The 20,580-nt window shown below is 45.4% G+C and overlaps 1 protein-coding gene across 2 annotated transcripts in view; it reads left to right on the top strand.

Moving 5' to 3' along the window:
- LOC121002769 (NFX1-type zinc finger-containing protein 1-like) overlaps nucleotides 1-20,580 on the top strand; it is a 291,483-nt gene that overhangs the window by 75,713 nt on the left and 195,190 nt on the right. For both annotated transcript variants that reach the window (XM_040434303.1, XM_040434304.1), the window contains exons 3-5: nucleotides 7,391-7,516; nucleotides 8,294-8,410; nucleotides 9,266-9,355. In XM_040434303.1, coding sequence (XP_040290237.1) covers nucleotides 7,391-7,516; nucleotides 8,294-8,410; nucleotides 9,266-9,355 — 333 coding nt within the window. The remainder of the gene's footprint in view (nucleotides 1-7,390; nucleotides 7,517-8,293; nucleotides 8,411-9,265; nucleotides 9,356-20,580) is intronic.

The raw sequence follows: 20,580 nt of genomic DNA on the forward strand, positions 1-20,580 counted from the left end.
GCAGTTAGGGAGATGTAGCGTCCCTGGTCGTGCTCACTGGTCCACGTATCTGTGGTTAGGTGGACCTTGCCACAGATGGCGTTGCGCAGTGCACACTTGATTTTATCGGATACTTGGTTGTGCAGGGAAGGCACGGCTCTCTTGGAGAAGTAGTGCCGGCTGGGAACAACATACTGTGGGACAGCAAGCGACATGAGCTGTTTGAAGCTGTCTGTGTCCACCAGCCTAAATGACAGCATTTCATAGTCCAGTAGTTTAGAAATGCTGGCATTCAGGGCCAGGGATCGAGGGTGGCTAGGTGGGAATTTACGCTTTCTCTCAAATGTTTGTGAGATGGAGAGCTGAACGCTGCCGTGTGACATGGTTGAGATGCTTGGTGACGCAGGAGGTGGTGTTGGTGGTACATCCCATGTTTGCTGGGCGGCAAGTGCCAACGTCCCTCCAGAGGCGGTGGAAGAGGCCGAGGCGGCGGCAGCAGCAGAAGAGGCCGAGGCGGCAGCAGCAGAAGAGGTAGCAGGGGGAACCTGAGTGACTTCCTTGTTTTTAAGGTGTTTACTCCACTGCAGTTCATGCTTTGCATGCAGGTGCCTGGTCATGCAGGTTGTGCTAAGGTTCAGAACGTTAATGCCTCACTTCAGGCTCTGATGGCACAGCGTGCAAACCACTCGGGTCTTGTCGTCAGCACATTGTTTGAAGAAGTGCCATGCCAGGGAACTCCTTGAAGCTGCCTTTGGGGTGCTCGGTCCCAGATGGCGGCGGTCAGTAGCAGGCAGAGTCTCTTGGCGGCGGGTGTTCTGATTTTGCCCACTGCTCCCTCTTTTGCTACGCTGTTGGCTCGGTCTCACCACTGCCTCTTCCTCTGAACTGTGAAAGTCAGTGGCACGACCTTCATTCCATGTGGGGTCTAGGACCTCATCGTCCCCTGCATCGTCTTCCACCCAGTCTTGATCCCTGACCTCCTGTTCAGTCTGCACACTGCAGAAAGACGCAGCAGTTGGCACCTGTGTTTCGTCATCATCAGAGACGTGCTGAGGTGGTATTCCCATGTCCTCATCATCAGGAAACATAAGTGTTTGTGCGTTAGTGCATTCTATCTCTTCCATCCCTGGGGAAGGGCTAGGTGGATGCCCTTGGGAAACCCTGCCAGCAGAGTCTTCAAACAGTATGAGACTGCTGCATAACTTGAGCCTCAGACAGTTTCCCTGATATGCATGGGGGTGATGTGACAGACTGATGGGCTTGGTTTTCATGCGCCATCTGTGCGCTTTCTGCAGAAGACTGGGTGGGAGATAATGTGAACGTGCTGGATGCACTGTCGGCCACCCAATTGACTAATGCCTGTACCTGCTCAGGCCTTACCATCCTTAGAACGGCATTGGGCCCCACCAAATATGGCTGTAAATTCTGGCGGCTACTGGGATCTGAGGTAGTTGGTACACTTGTGTGGCTGTGGCAGAACGGCCACGTCCTCTCCCAGCACCAGAGGGGCCACTAACACCACCACGACCATGTCCACGTCCGCGTCCCTTATTAGATGTTTTCCTCATTGTTACCGTTCACCACAATAAGAAAAATATTATTTGGGCCAATGTATTGAATTCCAATTCAGGCCTTTTTTTACAGACACCTAACACTATCTGGCTATCTATTTAGGTACCGTATTACACTAATACAGGCACACCAGTAATGACAGATTTAGCTGAATATAAATGTGAGGCCTATTTTTTAGGCGCTGGGTGACAGGTATACGTTTAATCACAGAATTAGACTTGGATCTGCACTGTAGCGTGTGTGTGAAGTTATTGAGAATGACCCTATCAGCACCTTGAATCTAATATACCCTTTATGGGATAGATTTAAAGTAGGCCTGATACAGCAGAAACCACTAATTTTGAGAATTGCAAATTTGGGAATAGTTTTTCAACCCCGAACAAAAACTGTGCTTTGACGGTCACAAACAATAACTTGACCAGCTAAAACAGTACAGATTTGGATGAATAAAAATGTGAGGCCTATTTTTTAGGCGCTGGGTGACAGGTATACGTTTAATCACAGAATTAGACTTGGATCTGCACTGTAGCGTGTGTGTTAAGCTTTTGAGAATGACCCTATCAGCACCTTGAATCTAATATACCCTTTTAGGGATAGATTTAAAGTAGGCCTGATACAGCAGAAACCACTAATTTTGAGAATTGCAAATTTGGGAATAGTTTTTCAACCCCGAACAAAAACTGTGCTTTGACGGTCACAAACAATAACTTGACCAGCTAAAACAGTACAGATTTGGATGAATAAAAATGTGAGGCCTATTTTTTAGGCGCTGGGTGACAGGTATACGTTTAATCACAGAATTAGACTTGGATCTGCACTGTAGCGTGTGTGTTAAGCTTTTGAGAATGACCCTATCAGCACCTTGAATCTAATATACCCTTTTAGGGATAGATTTAAAGTAGGCCTGATACAGCAGAAACCACTAATTTTGAGAATTGCAAATTTGGGAATAGTTTTTCAACCCAGAACAAAAACTGTGCTTTGACGGTCACAAACAATAACTTGACTTGTTTTACAGTACAGATTTGGATGAATATAAATGTGAGGCCTATTTTTTAGGCGCTGGGTGACAGGCTCAACTTGCCCCTGATGTAGTATATGTCCAAAAAATAACCACACTATTGATGGTTAAATGCACTTGATGAAAGCTTGACCCTGATGTAGGATATAGCAAAAAATAACCACACTATTGATGGTTAAATGCACTTGGGTGACACAAGCTCAGCTTGCCCCTGATGTAGTATATGGCTAAAAAATAACCACACTATTGATGGTTAAATGCACTTGGGTGACACAGGCTCAGCCTGCAGCTGATGTAGTATATGGCCAAAAAATAACCACACTATTGATGGCTAAATGCACTTGATGAAAGCTTGACCCTGAAGTAGGATATAGCAAAAAATAACCACACTATTGATGGTTAAATGTACTTGGTGGTAGCTTGTGCTGGCGCACCACAAGCCACAAAATGGCCGCCGATCACCCCAGAAAAAAGTGATATAAAAACGCTCTGGGCAGCCTAAAAACAGTGAGCAATTGAATATCAGCACTTCAATGATCCACAGCTGTAGATCGATCACTGAATGAAGTCTTTTGGAGGAGCTAATCTCGCCCTAACGTCGCAGCTTCAACCTCTCCCTACGCTTGTATCAGCAGAGTGACGTGCAGAGCTACGTGACCCAAGCTTATATAGAGGCTGGGTCACATGCTGCACTGGCCAATCACAGCCATGCCAATAGTAGGCAAGGCTGTGATGGCCTCTTGGGGCAAGTAGTATGATGCTTGTTGATTGGCTGCTTTGCAGCCTTTCAAAAAGCGCCAAGAAAGCGCCGAACACCGAACCCGAACTTTTACGAAAATGTTCGGGTTCGGGGTCCGTGTCACGGACACCCCAAAATTCGGTACGAACCCGAACTATACAGTTCGGAATCGCTCATCCCTACTCATAACCTGTTAGAGAAATCCAGTGGCCCCACATACAAAGAGCAAAAGGAGGCAGAGACCCCCGATTTCATGAAAGTGCCTCAACCACTGAAGAGTGCTCCAGTTCAGGGGGTGGAGCCTGAACATCACTGCTGGAGGGTCCATATAAGAGTGGCAAGACCGTGAGCAGCGAGATTCACAGATAGCCCTGGTGAGATAATGGCTCCTTTAATGACTACCAGCCAGCTTATAATGATTGTAAGGCCTTGACATCATTTGGAAGGAAGCTGTGGCAGCAGAAGGACCATCTGACCTTCTGTGGGGTAGTCCTATGCAGAAGAGTACAGTTCCCTACAGAGATTGGTCCTGCCTGGAAGCTAGTAGTACCAGATAGTGAAATAAAGAGAATAGCAGAGTGGATGCATGCAATGAAAGGGCATTTTGGACCTACCAAGACTTTTGCTGCAGAGATTCTACTATCATCCCAACTTACAAAGGGTGACCGAAGGCATATGCAGAAGCTGTCAAAACCACATTGCAGAGCTTGTGTGGGTGTATAACAACACAGTACACTCAGCCATTGGTCATTCACCCTTCTTGATGATTTCCGAAAGGAATGGAAGGTGCCCTCTAAATATTATGATGCCTACCAGTGAGGAAGGTGAGGGGTGGACCCCCGAGACATGGATGGGAGACCATTGAAAGAAGGTACAAGAGATAGATGACCTGGTCGCCCAGCCCCTGCACATTATCTGCAAACAGGAAATTGAGGGAATTGCCAGTGGGAGACCATCCCATATAATGTAGTCCGGCAACCCAATCCAAGCATACCAGTGTTTAAGGTGAAAACTGAGGGTTTAACTGGACCTGTGCGCACAATGCACCAAAATGTGCTCAGGCCATGTACTTTTCTGAGAAGGGCTCCTGAGCCTATACTAGAGAGCTCCTCCACGACAGCAGTTTTAGGCTAGGGAAGAAGAATAGTGGGAATCACCTCAACCAGAGCCAGTCCTCTTAGAATCAAAGAACCACTTGTGCAGCAAGAGGAGAATGATGGTCCATCTTTAGAGTGTTCAGCTGAGCCAATACATTTGCAGCATACTAACTTTGGGAGTATGCCTTCCCGTTATCACAACTATGTCCTGGGTACCCTGGTTGCCGGGACGGACACCCTCAAACCAGGGAGGGAAGGTGTATTGTGAGGAGGAGCTGTTGCAGTGCTGGAACATAGAGATTTGCAGACCTCATTTCAGTCCAGCAGAGGGAGCCAGGTCCCAGCTAAAAATAGCAGAAGACAAAGCCGTCTGCACAGGAGGGGGAGGAGTTCAGCCATGGCCTGGGGAAGAAGAGGAGTGCAGTGTCAGAGATCCAGAGCAGGCTAGGTTACCAGAGCTCAAGGGTGGTATGATACAGCCACCCAAGTAAAGAAGTGTAGCCCAGACAGGTACAAAAAAGCTGCAGCAGGCAGAACATTGTGTGGTACTGAAGGAAGATTGCAACACGAGCCAGTGCAAGGTAGCAGATTGTGGAGCACATGTGACAGACTAACAAGGCAGCAGAAGTGTCCTGACAGATTATCCACTGCAGCAAAGAGAGAGGTCCTACCATGGAGACAGAGATTGAGTACCAGGAGGACCTATCACCCGCTAGCAGGATCAGTAAGTGCGGCATCTGAAAGACTGTAAGATTGTATAAAGTTAAACTTATTTAACAGAGTCCGCAGTTATTCCCTCCCTGTTACTAAAATATCTTCGTAAAAAAAAACAGCGTCCCTATTGAATACAAATTTACCTGTTGAACAAGTATGAGAGTTTGTTGCTACATATTGCAAAAATCATCATCAGTAAAGCAATTCCAGTGTTACTTGTTGTTGTCACAGTGAGTTTGTCACCATCTACTTGCACCACTTACAAATGCCCAGATATAATAAAGGTCTGCAAACAAAATTTTAAATAGATGTACAGTATTTGATACACTGGTGATTTTGCAAGTTTTCCCACCTACAAAGAATTGAGAGGTCTGTAATTTTTATCGTAGGTACACTTCAACTGTGAGAGACAGAATCTAAAAAAAATAAAAATCCAGAAAAATCACATTGTATGATTTTTAAATAATGAATTTGCATTTTATTGCATGAAATAAGTATTTGATCACCTACCAACCAGCAAGAATTCAGCAAGCCCCTCTACTCTGCACTCATTACCTGCATTAATTGCACCTGTTTGAACATGATCAAGACCAAAGGGCTGTCTAAGGACACCAGGGACAGAATTGTAGACCTGCACAAGGCTGGGATGGGCTACAGGACAATAGGCAAGCAACTTGATGAGAAGGCAACAACTGTTGGCGTAATTATTAGAAAATGGAAGAAACACAACATGACTGTCAATCTTCCTCGGTCTGGGGCTCCATGCAAGATCTCGCCTCGTTGGGTAAGGATGATTCTGAGAGAGGTCAGGGATAAGCTCAGAACTACATAGGAGGACCTGGTAAATAACCTGAAGAGAGCTAGGACCAGAGTCTCAAAAATTACCATTAGTAACACACTACGCCGTCATGGATTAAAATCCTACAGGGCATGCAAGTCTCCCTGCTCACGCCAGCACATGTCTAGGCCCATTTGAAGTTCGCCAATGACCATCTCAATGATCCAGAGGAGGCATTGGAGGAGGTCATGATCAGATGAGACCAAAATAGAACTTTATGGTATCATCTTTACTCACCATGTGTGAAGGAAGAAGGATGAGTACAACCCAAAGAATACTCTCCTAACTGTGAAGCATGGGGATGGAAACATCATACTTTGGGGGTACTTTTCTGCAAAGGGGACAGGATGACCCCACCGTATTGAAGGGAGGATGGATGGGGCCATTTATCGCGAGATTTTGGGCATTAACCTCCTTCCCTCTGTAAGAGCATTGAAGATGGGTCTTGGATGGGTCTTCCAGCATGACAGTGACCCAAAACAAACAGCCATGGCAACTAAGCAGCATTTCAAGGTCCTGAAGTGGCCTAGCCAGTCTCCAGACCTGAACCCAATCGAAATTCTTTTGAGGGTGCTGGAACTCATGTAGCCCAGCAACAGCCCCAAAACCTGAAAGATCTGGAGAAGATCTATATGGAGGAGTGGACCAAAATTCCTGCTGCAGTGTGTGCAAACTTGGTCAAGAACTACATGAAACGTCTGACCTGTGTAATTGCAAACAAAGGCTTCTGTACCAAATATTATGTTCTGTTTTTCTATTGTATCAAATACTTTTTTCATGCAATAAAATGCAAATTAATTATTTAAAAATCATACAACGTGATTTTCTCAATTTTTTTTTTAATTCGGTCTCTCACAGATGAAGTGTACCTACGATAAAAATTACAGACCTCTCCATTATTTGTAGGTGGGAAAACTTGAAAAATTGCCAGTGTATCAAATACCTATTTTCCCAACTGTACATCCAATCATTAAAACTGGAATACCTCTGTTTCTTTTCAGTATAAGTTTACCAAAACTACAGATGAGAGCTTCAGATTGTTAGTTTAGAACATTTATTCCTGCTACATTTGCAATACCATTAGCATGTATTTATTGGGAAAATCTTCTTTTACTGGAACTACACATTTATTTTCCATATTTATAAGAACCCAATTAAAATGTCTTATATTAAGTTTACCAATAAAGATAGTTTTTGCATCTTCTATTTGAAATGTTAACATGTCGTAAATGTAGTCTTAGTCATGTGGTTCTTTCTATTGTTTATTCTCTGCATTTTAATCTTCTTAACGGATACTACCCACTGTATAGGAAATAGGGCTTTACATACAGACAATCCTGCCCTCTGGTTCTCAGTATACTATTAACAATAATCAAATATTGTGCCTTACATTCAAATCCTTTCCTCAAAAGAATATCTTACTCTTCTAGAGGATCCCAGCAATACATCTTCAGGGACATCAGAACATCACAGAGATCAGGAAACCAGAGACAATGCAGATGTGGATAATTTGGCAGATAAACTGATCACTCTAGGTAGTAACTGGCGAAGAAAAGGTATGTTTATCCACCAAGGTTTAAACCAATGATTAATGGATCTGATTCTCCTCCTGAACAGGTCAGTGAAGAAGACAGTAACAATTTGCTGATCTTTAGCTATTATGACAACTGGTATATTATCATTGTGTATGCTTTAGTTTTCATTTCTTAGCAAAGCACTCTAACCACTTATCAGACAATCCCTTTAATATACTGCCTTTAAAAAATGAAATACCTTGTAATTAAAAAGCAGTACAAACTATAAATAAAGGAATCTTCAAAACATCCAGTTGATGTAGCCCATACAATTCATTCACGCTGATGTAAACTCCTTAGCAGCCATTACCTGAAGTGGACATGTGACATTACATCACTATAGATTTAATGTCATTGAGGTCTACCACCCCAAAGTGGAACAGAACAGCAATCTCAACCATTCTGTGATTTCTGCAACTGCCTGGCCTCCTGCACTTTGACTAACTTTAGGACAAATCAGGGCCTCAAGACATTTTCTCTGCCAGGCCCTGCCAATCAATGTGCAGAGGGTGCAGCAGCTGCAGTGAGAGCTGAGCCTCTAGGAGTAACAAAAATGCCCCCGTTGCTCCTAGAGACTCATTTGCATATATTAAAACTTCATTTTTCTCAGCAATGCTGGCACATATGAACATGGCACCAACACAGATGCCTTTAGATGCAAAGCACACATGTAACAGGTCAGCCAGTCTCATACAAATCTGCTGACAGATGCCCTTTAAGTTGTTGTATAACATGTCTGTTAATTGTGCTTTGTTGTAGGGAACCTTGAAACTAATACTCATCGACTTGAAAAAAGTAGGTACTATCCTACAAAAGGAAACACAGACGAGTGTGATTTTTCAAATGCAGACTCAAGTCACAACTGGAGAACAAGAGGTAACTCAAATATTGAAGTGCAGTATATTTGATTATTAAGCCCTGTTCTCCCAGTGCAGTTTTGGAGCATGTTTTTAAATCAAAGCTGACAATAGATCAAGAAAAAAAAAATACAATTATAAGGAACCAGGTAACATTTAAAAATGATTATGTATGTTATTGAGGTTTTCCCCTTATGAGCATTGGTTTCAGGGAGAACGCTTTCAGTTACAGGGTACCCACAGTGATTTTGTGCCACTGTACATGGTCCATGATTACACTTTTTCCATGTGCATGAACCCTAGTGGTAAATTCACATATGGTAGATTCGTTGTAGAAATCTTTAAAATTCATAAATACATTTGCTTGCTGCCAAAGCAACTCCTTTCAGATGGATGGAACTGATTTTCAGGCACAGAAATGTCTGCAACAAATCTGCCATGTTTCAATATCCGCTCAGTTTTTTCTTTATACATTAAATAAATAAATAAATAAAATTTACATGAAAGATTTGCAAATATATAATTCACCAATGTTATCTTGAATGTGGATCCAAATCAGATTACTATGTATGGGATATATCGATCTCCTGTTTTAAGGGGGTATTAGTGTTAGTTTCCAAAGAGTCAGTGGGCATATTTATTAATCAAAATGTGCTGGAATTGTGGCTCAAATTGAGCCATGCTGTGCACCACATGTCTTAAATTTTGTAGACACTTTCTTGACAAGGAGTTGTGAAAGGAGAGTGAAAAACCTTCTCTTAACAGAAAGGCTTTAGATACCACACTGTGCATGAAAATTGCATAAAATGCAAATATATATATGCATTCCATAGTATATTACAGGAATCATTTAATAATACTGTATATATTGCAGAGGATCATCACAATGCTGAAAAGAAACAGTCCGATGAATCAAAATATGACATTTCTAGGGGAGATTTCAGTAGCAACTGGAGAATCAGAGGTAAGAAGTATTTTTTTCTGTTAAAGGGTTATTTCCATCTGCTTATCATAGCAGAGTTAAGAATAGGGATCGACCGATATTGATTTTTTAGGGCCGATACCAATAATTTGTGAACTTTCAGGCCGATAGCCGATAATTTATACCGATATTCTGGGAATTTTCATTTTTGAGAAAAAAAAAATTTCCTACACAAATCTGCTGAAAATTAATATGTTTATTGTTAATGTGTATTTCTTTTTTTGTAAATCTTTTTTATTTATACTTAATATTTTTGTGTTTTTTTTACTAACTTTTAGCCCCCTTAGGGACTAGAACCCTTGTCCTATTCACCCTGATAGATCTCTATCAGGGTGAATAGGACCTCACACTGTCCCTGCTGTTCTGTGCTTTGTGCACACAGCAGCATGGAGCTTACCATGGCACCCAGGGCTTCAATAGCGTCCTGGCTGCCACGGTAACCGATCGGAGCCCCAGGATTACACAGCTGGGGCTCCGATCGGAGGAGCAGGAGAGAGGAGACCCTGTGGCCACTGCCACCAATGATTAATACTGGGGAGGGGGGGGGCGCACTGCGCCACCAATGTTTTTACTATTGTGATTGGGATGGGGGTGGGGGCGCACTGCGCCACCAATGATTAATACTGGGGGGCTTGGGGGGGGGCACACTGCGCCACCAATGTTTTTACTATTGGGATGGGGGTGGGGGGCGCACTGCGCCACCAATGATTAATACTGGGGGGGGGGGCGCACTGCGCCACCAATGAAGATAAATCTCTCATTAACTCATATACAGGAGGCGGGAGCTGGCTGCAGAATCACATAGCCGCCTCCCGACCTCTATGAGCGGTAGCTTTGATCCGTGGCACCTAAGGAGTTAACTACCGCGGACCGCAGCTACCGCTGATAGAGGTCGGGAGCCGGCTGTGTGATTCTGCAGCCAGCTCCCAGCTCCCGCCTCCTGTATATGAATTAATGAAAGGCTTATCTTCATTGGTGGAGCGGTGGCCAAAGCCCCTCCCCTCCTCTTATCTTCTCTCCTCTCATTGGCGGCAGCAGCAGCACAGGGGGAGGGAGACACGGCTTCCTTCTCCCCTGTGCTGCGGAGGGAACACAGAGCAATGATAGCAGCGCGTTCTGTGTTCCCAATACGTTATCGGTATATCGGCAAAATAGATGCTGATACCGATAACGTTCAAAATCCTGAATATCGGCCGATAATATCGGTCAAACCGATAATCGGTCGATCCCTAGTTAAGAATAACCACAGCCGGGGGTAAGTGGCTGCTGCTTAGCTGTTTCTGTAACTCCCATAGCAGTGAATGGGAGCTATATTAATAGCATAGCAATAGCAAACTGCGAGGAGGCCACAGCACTCATTGGAACTCCGGTAAGCCCGGCTTCTTCAGACAGCTGATCGGTAGAGATTCCAGGGTTTGGACCCCCACCAGTCTCATACTGACGACCTATCCTGAGGATAGGGCATTAATGTAAAAATCCCTGAAGACCCCTTTAACTCCCTTTGTAAAAGAATGTTTACAACGTGGTATACAGTATGTTTTTTTTGCAGGATAGCAGACTACGCTTTCCTGTACAGTAGAATAAAGTATAAATGCCTAGGATATGGGACCAGTAGAGTGTTTAACAAAATGCAGCTTGCTCTAGGTCCATTTCTCTTTAGGATTTTGTATCAAACCTCAAAAACAAAAGGAGAAACACTGAATTATTTTTCTTTTTTATATGAGTTTTAAAATACAGGGAAAAAAGGTGTGTATGAGAAAGAGGTCCAAAAGGTATTTCAGCTTAATGAACTAAAGCTTGATACACTATACAATGTTCTATTATATTTGTTTTGCAGTGCCTCACCATTTTCAAGATTTTAAAGGTGACCAGGAACTTAAGATAGCTTTGAGGTAGAGATGAGCGAAGCACTCGAGATTCGGTTCAAGTTCGCCAAATTTTTTTGTTTGGTCGGACCCGAATAATTCAGGCCGAACCAAAATTGCTCCAGTTGCCCTAAATATTGGTATATAACCCCCTCTAGCCTCCTAGGACTTTTTGATTATTTTTATATTTTTTTATTTTTCCCCTCCTCCCTTTGCAAGCTCTCAAATGCAATGACAGCAATAGTCATTGATAGTCATCATTGAAATGATGTCTGAGTGACATTGACATACAGTACATAGCTATGGGTAAAATGCATGTTTGACGACATTAACATACAGCTTGTTTAAAAACAGACTGCACTGGCACATGTGTTATGCGCATTTAAATTCTGAAGCTTCCACAAATTGTCTATTATTGGGGGCAACTGATGTTTAACCCCTTCAGTACTGAGCCACTTATAACCTTAAATCCCATGTGTCACTTTATGTGGTAATAACTTTGGAACGATTTTACTTATCCAAGCCATTCTCAGATTGTTTTCTCGTGACACATTGTACTTCATGACAGTAGTAAATTTGAGTCTATATATTTCACCTTTATTTATAAAATACCGGTAATCCCAAATTTACTATTTTTTTAATTAGAATTTCTCTACTTTTAAGACAGATACAGTAGTAATACCTCATAGAATAGTTATCAACCAACATTCCCCATATGTCAGCTTTTTGTTGGCATAACTTTATAAATGTAATTTTATTTTTTTAAGACGTTAGAAGGCTTCGAATTTTAGAAGCAATTTTTAAAATTTTCAACAAAATCTCCCAAACCATTTTTTTAAGCGGTTATAAAGTGATTTTGAGGAGCTTACATAATGGAAACCACCGATAAATGAGCCCATTTTAGAAACCCCCATCAAATTATTTAAAACTGATGTTACAAACTTTGTTAATCACTGCAAAGGTGCACTGCAAAATATGCAATTGAAAACATAAGGCTAAACCCTCACGCTAGATGTTAAAATGAGACTTTAGCCAATATATTCCGGTCAAGAACATATCGGAGCTTGCGCACCCCGTCAAGGGATCTCAGTTGACATGGGACCTACCGCTAAACCTACCTCTAGTGTGTGAACATCTTAGCACCTATCAGACAGTGTTCAAACACTAGAGGTAGGTTTAGCAGTAGGTCCCGCGCTAACTGAGATACCTTGACGGGGTGCGCAGGCTCTGATATATTGGCTAAAGTCTCATTTTAGCATCTAGCGTGAGGGTTTAGCCTTATGTTTTCAATTGCATATTTTGCAGTGCACCTTTTCAGTTATTTATCTATTTATTCTCAGTTTTATCCACACATTATTCCATCTTGTGTAGGATTTTTTGTGGCTCATGTGGTCCGCTGCCGGCATCCTCCATTGTATGCATTTTTTGCTGGGGATTGCCGTAAGCAGCGGATCACATGTGGAAGTTTTGCTCCCCCGGTTATAAATACACTACAGTATTTGGGGTTCTGAGCATTTCCTCCCATTAAGGCCACTTTATTCAGTGATTTGTGTTCCACAAGAATTAAAGGAAAATGGAGGTGAAATTTCAAATTTTTTTAACGTTAATCAATTTTTTCTTGCAACACAGCAAGGGTTAACAGCAAAATAAACCTCAATATACATAACTCTGATTCTGCAGTTTACAGAAATACCCCATATGTGGTAGTAAACTGCTGTCGGAGCACATGGCAGTGGTCAGAAGGAAAGGAGCACCATATGCAGATTTTGCTAGAATGGTTTTTGGGCACCATTTTGTATTTTTAAGCTGAAAAACAATGCAGATTCTGCTCATTTGCATGTCTTTCCCATATGCCCATGTTTATGCAATTGAGTTTTTACATGACAAAACTGCATAGAAAGGTTATGGAATATTATGTTAGGACAATCAGAAATCTTTTTGTCTCCCTAATTATATTGATCTAGGTGCGCAGGTCCACCCAAGCCATACAACAAATGTGAAGTAACTTTGAGGCTTACTGGCTCTCACTCAGATGAGAGCTGGTTTGGAATGTCTCAAAGTGCACAAGGCTGCCATTGTAAGGTATGCTGACTAAGCCTGTTATCTGTCTCATGGATGGCTTGCACATATGTGGCTTTTGGCATATAGCCTTTGTGTGATTGTCTATTGTATGTCGTAGATAATAGGAGTCCAAGACGCATCCAGCTATCCTCTTAATGCTGTTTCCAAACCATTTTGATGGGGTTTCCATCAATCTCTAACCTTTTTTTGTGAACCAGACACCCTCTCCTTCAGAGCAGGAGGTTGCCTCGTTTGATGCTCGGGTCTCCCAATGACTGTCATTGTATTTAATTGTACTCGAGCACCCTCAGTATTCAGCCGAGCACTCGGATGTGCCGAGCATAGCGATGCTCGAGCCAAACAGCAGTTTGGCCAAGCATGCTCGCTCAACACTAGCATATTTCAATACTGCAAGAAATATATATAAGCACTTCACTCTCTAATTTTTTTCTGGTCAAAGCGTATTGTTGCCTAATTCAGTCCAACAAGAAATATATATTCTCAGTGCACTGCTGCAGTGATTTCTGGTGAAAGCATATAGGGGCGTATTTAAGTAGAAAAAAAAGAAATAAGAAAAATAAATATATATATATATATATATATATATATATATACCGTATTTTTCGCCCCATAAGATGCACTCCCCCCCCCCCTAAAAGTGGGGGGAAAATGCCCCTGCGTCTTATGGGGCGAATGCTTCCATTTTACATCGCAGCCTGCGATATATGAGCATGGAGAGAGGAGGGGCTGGAGTCCGGAACTTGGGGCGGGGCCCGGTGCAGTCACTGTACTCTTACACCGGGCCCCGCCGCTCACCGCAGTATTTCTAAACATTAATCCTTAACCTGTTAATAAGTTTAACTAAACCTGCGCTCTCCCCTGTATCAGTACTGTACTTACTAACAAGCTTCCCTAGCAAGCAGAGCGGACGGCAGCAGTAACGTCACTCACTGACGTCGCGTGCCTGCTCCTCCCACTTTGCAGGCGGAGCAGGCGCGCGACGTCAGTGAGTGACGTTACTGCTGCCATCCGCTCTGCCTGCTATGGAAGCCTGTTAGTAAGTACAGTACTGATACAGGGGAGAGCGCAGCTTTAGTTAAACATATTAAAAGGTTAAGGATTAATATTTATAAATACTGCGGTGAGCGGTGGGCCAGTGTATTGGGGGACATTGTTATGAGGGGGATCTGTGGATGACACATATATAGTAGTGTCATCCACAGATCCCCCCCATAACAGTGCCATCCACAGATCCCCCAGCCCATAGCAGTGCCATCCACAGATCCCCCACCCCATAGCAGTGCCATCCACAGATCCCCCATGACAGTGCCATCCACAGATCCCCCACATGACAGTGCCATCCACAGATCCCCCACATGACAGTGCCATCCACAGATCCCCCACATGACAGTGCCATCCACAGATCCCCCACATGACAGTGCCATCCACAGATCCCCCACATGACAGTGCCATCCACAGATCCCCCACATGACAGTGCCATCCACAGATCCCCCACATAACAGTGCGTCATCCACAGATCCCCCATAATAGTGGCATTCACAGACCACCATTAGTTCAAAACCCACCAAAAGCACACATTTTGGTAAACAATATTTTTTTTCTTATTTTCCTCCTCAAAAACCTAGGTGCATCTTATATATACATACACTCACCTAAAGAATTATTAGGAACACCATACTAATACGGTGTTGGACCCCCTTTAGCCTTCAGAACTGCCTTAATTCTACGTGGCATTGATTCAACAAGGTGCTGATAGCATTCTTTAGAAATGTTGGCCCATATTGATAGGATAGCATCTTGCAGTTGATGGATGCACATCCAGGGCACGAAGCTCCCGTTCCACCACATCCCAAAGATGCTCTATTGGGTTGAGATCTGGTGACTGTGGGGGCCATTTTAGTACAGTGAACTCATTGTCATGTTCAAGAAACCAATTTGAAATGATTCGAGCTTTGTGACATGGTGCATTATATTGCTGGAAGTAGCCAGAGGATGGATACATGTTCTCATTCTGTTTACGCCAAATTCGGACTCTACCATTTGAATGTCTCAACAGAAATCGAGACTCATCAGACCAGGCAACATTTTTCCAGTCTTCAACAGTCCAATTTTGGTGAGCTCGTGCAAATTGTAGCCTCTTTTTCCTATTTGTAGTGGAGATGAGTGGTACCCGGTGGGGTCTTCTGCTGTTGTAGCCCATCCGCCTCAAGGTTGTGCGTGTTGTGGCTTCACAAATGCTTTGCTGCATACCTCGGTTGTAACGAGTGGTTATTTCAGTCAACGTTGCTCTTCTATCAGCTTGAATCAGTCGGCCCATTCTCCTCTGACCTCTAGCATCCACAAGGCATTTTTGCCCACAGGACTGCCGCATACTGGTTGTTTTTCCCTTTTCACACCATTCTTTGTAAACCCTAGAAATGGTTGTGCGTGAAAATCCCAGTAACTGAGCAGATTGTGAAATACTCAGACCGGCCCGTCTGGCACCAACAACCATGCCACGCTCAAAATTGCTTAAATCACCTTTCTTTCCCATTCTGACATTCAGTTTGGAGTTCAGGAGATTGTCTTGACCAGGACCACAACCCTAAATGCATAGAAGCAACTGCCATGTGATTGGTTGACTAGATAATTGCATTAATGAGAAATAGAACAGGTGTTCCTAATAATTCTTTAGGTGGGTGTATATATATATATGCACTGAACTGTTGCAGTTATTTCTGGTGAAAGAGTATAGGGGCGTATTTCAGTAGCACTTCGCTATTTAATTTTTTTCTGGTGAAAGCGTATAGTGGCGCATTTTTAGTACTTCAAGAAATATATATACGCACTTCAATCTTTACTTTTTTCTGGTCAAAGCGCATAGGTGTCACGGCTGAGGATGGGGGAAATCCTTAGCCGTGCGATGCCAGAAGATGTAAGGCGACTCGGCCAGAACGACAGGATTAGGGAGCAGGTCACCTAAACGCATCCCTAACCTGACCCTGACTCCTAGCTACATGAGCCAACCTTGATGGTAGGAGGGCTCATGCACCGGAACCTAGAAGTCCCTGCTAGCACTCAAGATGGCCCTAACCTAGGAGCAGGGTAAGACGGCCTGTTCCTTCTAGACGCGGAGGAACAGAGGTCTCACTGGCCAGTAAAAAAAAGGGGGTCAGTCAGCACATCCCACAGCACCGCACAGTCTCACTGGCCAAGCTGCAAGGAATGGGGGAACACATACAACATACAGATATGACAGGCGAACTAAACAAGTTCCACACGTACCTGTCACAGCCACGCTGACTGGAACCCATGCATGCACTACTCATGTCCACAGAACACAAAGGGACATAGCACACATAACACACAGGTTACCAGGACATCCATAGTTGCACTAAACAGGAAACAAAGGGAAACATCAACTGAACATCATGCAAACATAACTTATACTTCACAGATAAACCTATGACCACAAGGGTGGCCCCCACTGGCAGGTGATATACACAGGAGGCTGCTCCAGCTACACATGAGACATGCCAAACACTGAGGCTTTATAGGCCAAGAGGCCACACCCAACAGTCATACACACCCCGTGACTCACACACACTGAAAGGGAGTTAACCCTTCCAGCACCAGGGAAGGGAAAACACCACTTAAAGGGGAAAGTGTCCAAACCAAGATCACACTGTGGCCGTTGCCGCAGGCAACGACATGGGTGGCTACCATGTCCTGGGAGTCAGCCCGAAGGCCGGGACACTGCCACCGCATGTACACACTAGAACCAAACGTTGCCACGGGCAACCACAGTGAAGGGAAGATGTCAGTGCACACCAAACATAAAACAGAGTGCACACCGACATACAAAGTGCATACATACACACACACACCTAACAGAAAGGAAGTCAGGTGAGACCGCATGCCAAAGCAGCAAGCTGCCTAGCACCGCTCAGGCTGCTCTGCTGACAATTACAGAACACAACCAGTTGCCCGCGGCAACCACAAGTGAGGCCACACACAGCGACTCTCACATGTGGTTGAACACACAAACTAAACCGCAGGCAACCGCATGCGGTAAGGAGTCACGGCAATAGCCATGGCCGTGACACTAGGGTTGTATTTTAGTACAACAAGAAAAATATATTCTCAGTGCATTTCCGCAGTTAATTGTGAAAGCGTTTAATGGCCTATTTCAGTATAAAAAGAAATATATATTCGTCGCTTTTAGGGGTATTTTAATTTCCGTTTCATTGGTTTAGTTCAGCTAGAAGTATGTCAGGCAGAGAAGTGCCAGGCCATGCACAGAGGAGTGGCAGAGGCCTGAAGGTTTCTAGATCAAGCAGAGGTCACAGTAGAGTAAGGTGTCGTGACAGCAGTAGTCACAGCGAGAGGCCTGAGCTCCCAGTGTCATCTAGCGGTCGTGTCTTGACCTGCAACCCTGCGGTTATTGATTGGTTAACTTGGTCATCCACGTCATCCCAAGTGACATCAGACACCCCCAACCAACAGTCGGTGGGTTCATCAGACACAACCCTTAGTTGGCATGGCCCGGTAGCAGGCCCTGTGCCCTCACCTCTCCTCAACCTGCCTCTAGCCTTTTCTGTTCCATCACCACAAGAAGTACTACATGCAGTGGGCTCTGCTTACCCTTTTCCTCAAGGATGAGCTACTAGAGGACAGTCAGCAGCTATTGCCTAGCCAAGATGTGGAGGATCCATCCGCCGCTTCCTCCGCTAGGCAGGCAAGTAGTGATGAGGAGAGTGGCATGGGAGCTTGTGTTGCAAGTGGGCAGGCTCCTGACCCAGAGACCGTTGAGGAGGACATCAGTGATGTGCAGACACTACTCGATGATGATGAAGCTGATCGCACTTGGGAGCCGGGTGAAGAAGGGGTTTAGTCATCATCAGGAGAAGAGGGTGGCAGCTTGCCAGTCAGGCAGCAGCTGAGCCAGCAAGTCGCTAGCGTGGCTGGGAGTCAGCAGGGTGGCAACAGTGGGAGGTCGGGAGCCAAAAGGGCACGGGGTAGACCACCCTCTTTGCAGCGGCCTACTTTCCCGGAAAGGAGTGTGTCACGGAACCATGAACCAGACTTACAACAAGGGATAAGTGAAAATAAGAAGGCTTTATTGAAAATAAAGCTGTAAAGCAAAAGTCCAAACGGATGGCGAAACCGAAGCAGAGTCTTTGCGAAGCCAGGGGTCAGGAACCAGAAGGGTAGTCAGACGAAGCCAGGATCAGGAACCAGCAGGGTAGTCGGACGAAACCAGGATCAGGAACCAGCAGGGTAGTCGGACGAAACCAGGATCAGGAACCAGAAGCAGCAGCAGTCTAGAAGCATGTGAACACAGGAGGACCAAGCAAGGAACTGAAGCCACAGACCTCCTATATATATGAGCTAGGCATCCAGCTCCTCCCAGTGGGAAGGAGGAGCCGCAGGGTGGGAGGCTACAAGAAACCCAGAAACCAAGATGGCCGCCAGCACATGTCAAACGAAGGAGAACAGCAAGAAGGTAAGACCATGACAGTACCTCCCCCTCAAGGGCCCCTCCTCCGCGGAGTAAAGAACGGTTTCTGAGGGAAGCGTGCGTGGAAGGCTCGGAGCAAGGCAGGAGCATGGACATCTGCGGAGGGAACCCAGGAACGCTCCTCTGGACCATAACCACGCCAATGGACCAAAAACTGCACCCGACCGCGGACCAGGCGTGAGTCCAGGATATTGCTCACCTCATACTCCTCACGATTACCCACTTGGACCGGACGAGGCCGAAGAACCGAGGAAGTGAAACGATTACACACCAGTGGCTTCAACAGGGAGACATGAAACACGTTGGAGATCCGCATGCCAGGAGGAAGCGCAAGGGCATAGGCTACCGGGTTTACCCTGCGAAGCACTCGGAAGGGACCAACAAAGCGAGGCGCCAGCTTGGGAGTGGGCAGAAGGTTGAGGTTGAGGTTGCGGGTGGACAACCATACACGTCTCCGACCTGGTAGGAAGGGGCAGGCGCTCGTCTGCGATCAGCCTGGAGTCTCTGGCGCTGCGCAGAGACCTCAAGGGACTTCTGGATCAGTACCCAAGAAGCACGTAGGACGGAAAGGTGATCCTCCACAGCCGGAATATCCTGGGGAGAGAATACCTCCGGTAACACGGCAGGTTAGAACCCATAATTGGCCATGAAGGGAGACGTCCCAGAGGAAGAGTTCACCGCCGTGTTCCTGGCAAACTCAGCCCAAGGCAGGAGGTCAACCCAATTGTCTTGGTGATCGGAGACATAGCAACGAAGGAATTGCTCCAAGGCCTGATTGGATCGTTCTGCGGCCCCATTGGACTGAGGGTGGTAGGCCGAGGAGAAGGAGAGATGAATCCCCAACTGGGAGCAAAAGGCGCGCCAGAACCTGGACACAAACTGACTCCCCCGATCCGACACAATCTCCTTGGGCAAACCGTGCAACCGGAAGACCTCCCTGGCAAAAATCGTGGCCAACTCTTGTGCAGAGGGTAACTTCTTGAGAGGAACACAGTGGCACATTTTGGAAAACCGATCCACAATCATGAGAATGACCGTATGGCCTCGGGATGCAGGGAGGTCCACAATGAAATCCATCCCCAGGTGTGACCATGGGCGCTCCCCGGTGGCTATGGGTTGCAGAAGGCCCAACGGAAGGTGCCGAGGGGACTTACTCTGGGCACAAACGGAGCATGCCGCTACATATGCGGCGATGTCGGAACGTAGGGAAGGCCACCAGAACAGACGTGAAACAGCCCAGGACAGCTGATTCTTTCCAGGATGCCCCGCGGTCTTGGAGTTATGGTAGGTTCGCAACAACCGAGTGCGCAACTCCTCAGGCACAAAACATCTGCCGTTGGGTCTCCCAGAGGGAGCACCAGATTGAGCCGCCAAAATCTGCTCACCCAGGGGAGAGGTCAGGCTGGTGCGAATGGCGGCCAAGATCTGATTCGGAGGTATGACCGAAGTCGGAATCGACTCCTCCCTGGACAGCTCGGAGTACTGCCGTGATAAGGCATCCGCCCTGATGTTCTTGGAACCGGGTAGGTAGGAGACCACGTAATTAAAACGTGACAAGAACAGAGCCCATCTGGCCTGACGTGGTGTCAATCTCTTGGCCTCAGAAAGGTAGGTCAGATTCTTGTGGTCCGTCAGGATGAGGACCGGAACCACCGAACCCTCGAGCAAGTGCCTCCATTCTTTAAGGGCCTGCACGATGGCCAATAACTCCCTGTCACCAATCTGATAGTTGCACTCCGCGGAAGACAGTTTCCGGGAGT

Source organism: Bufo bufo, chromosome 5 (assembly GCF_905171765.1).
Source record: "Bufo bufo chromosome 5, aBufBuf1.1, whole genome shotgun sequence".
Classification (NCBI taxonomy): domain Eukaryota; kingdom Metazoa; phylum Chordata; class Amphibia; order Anura; family Bufonidae; genus Bufo; species Bufo bufo.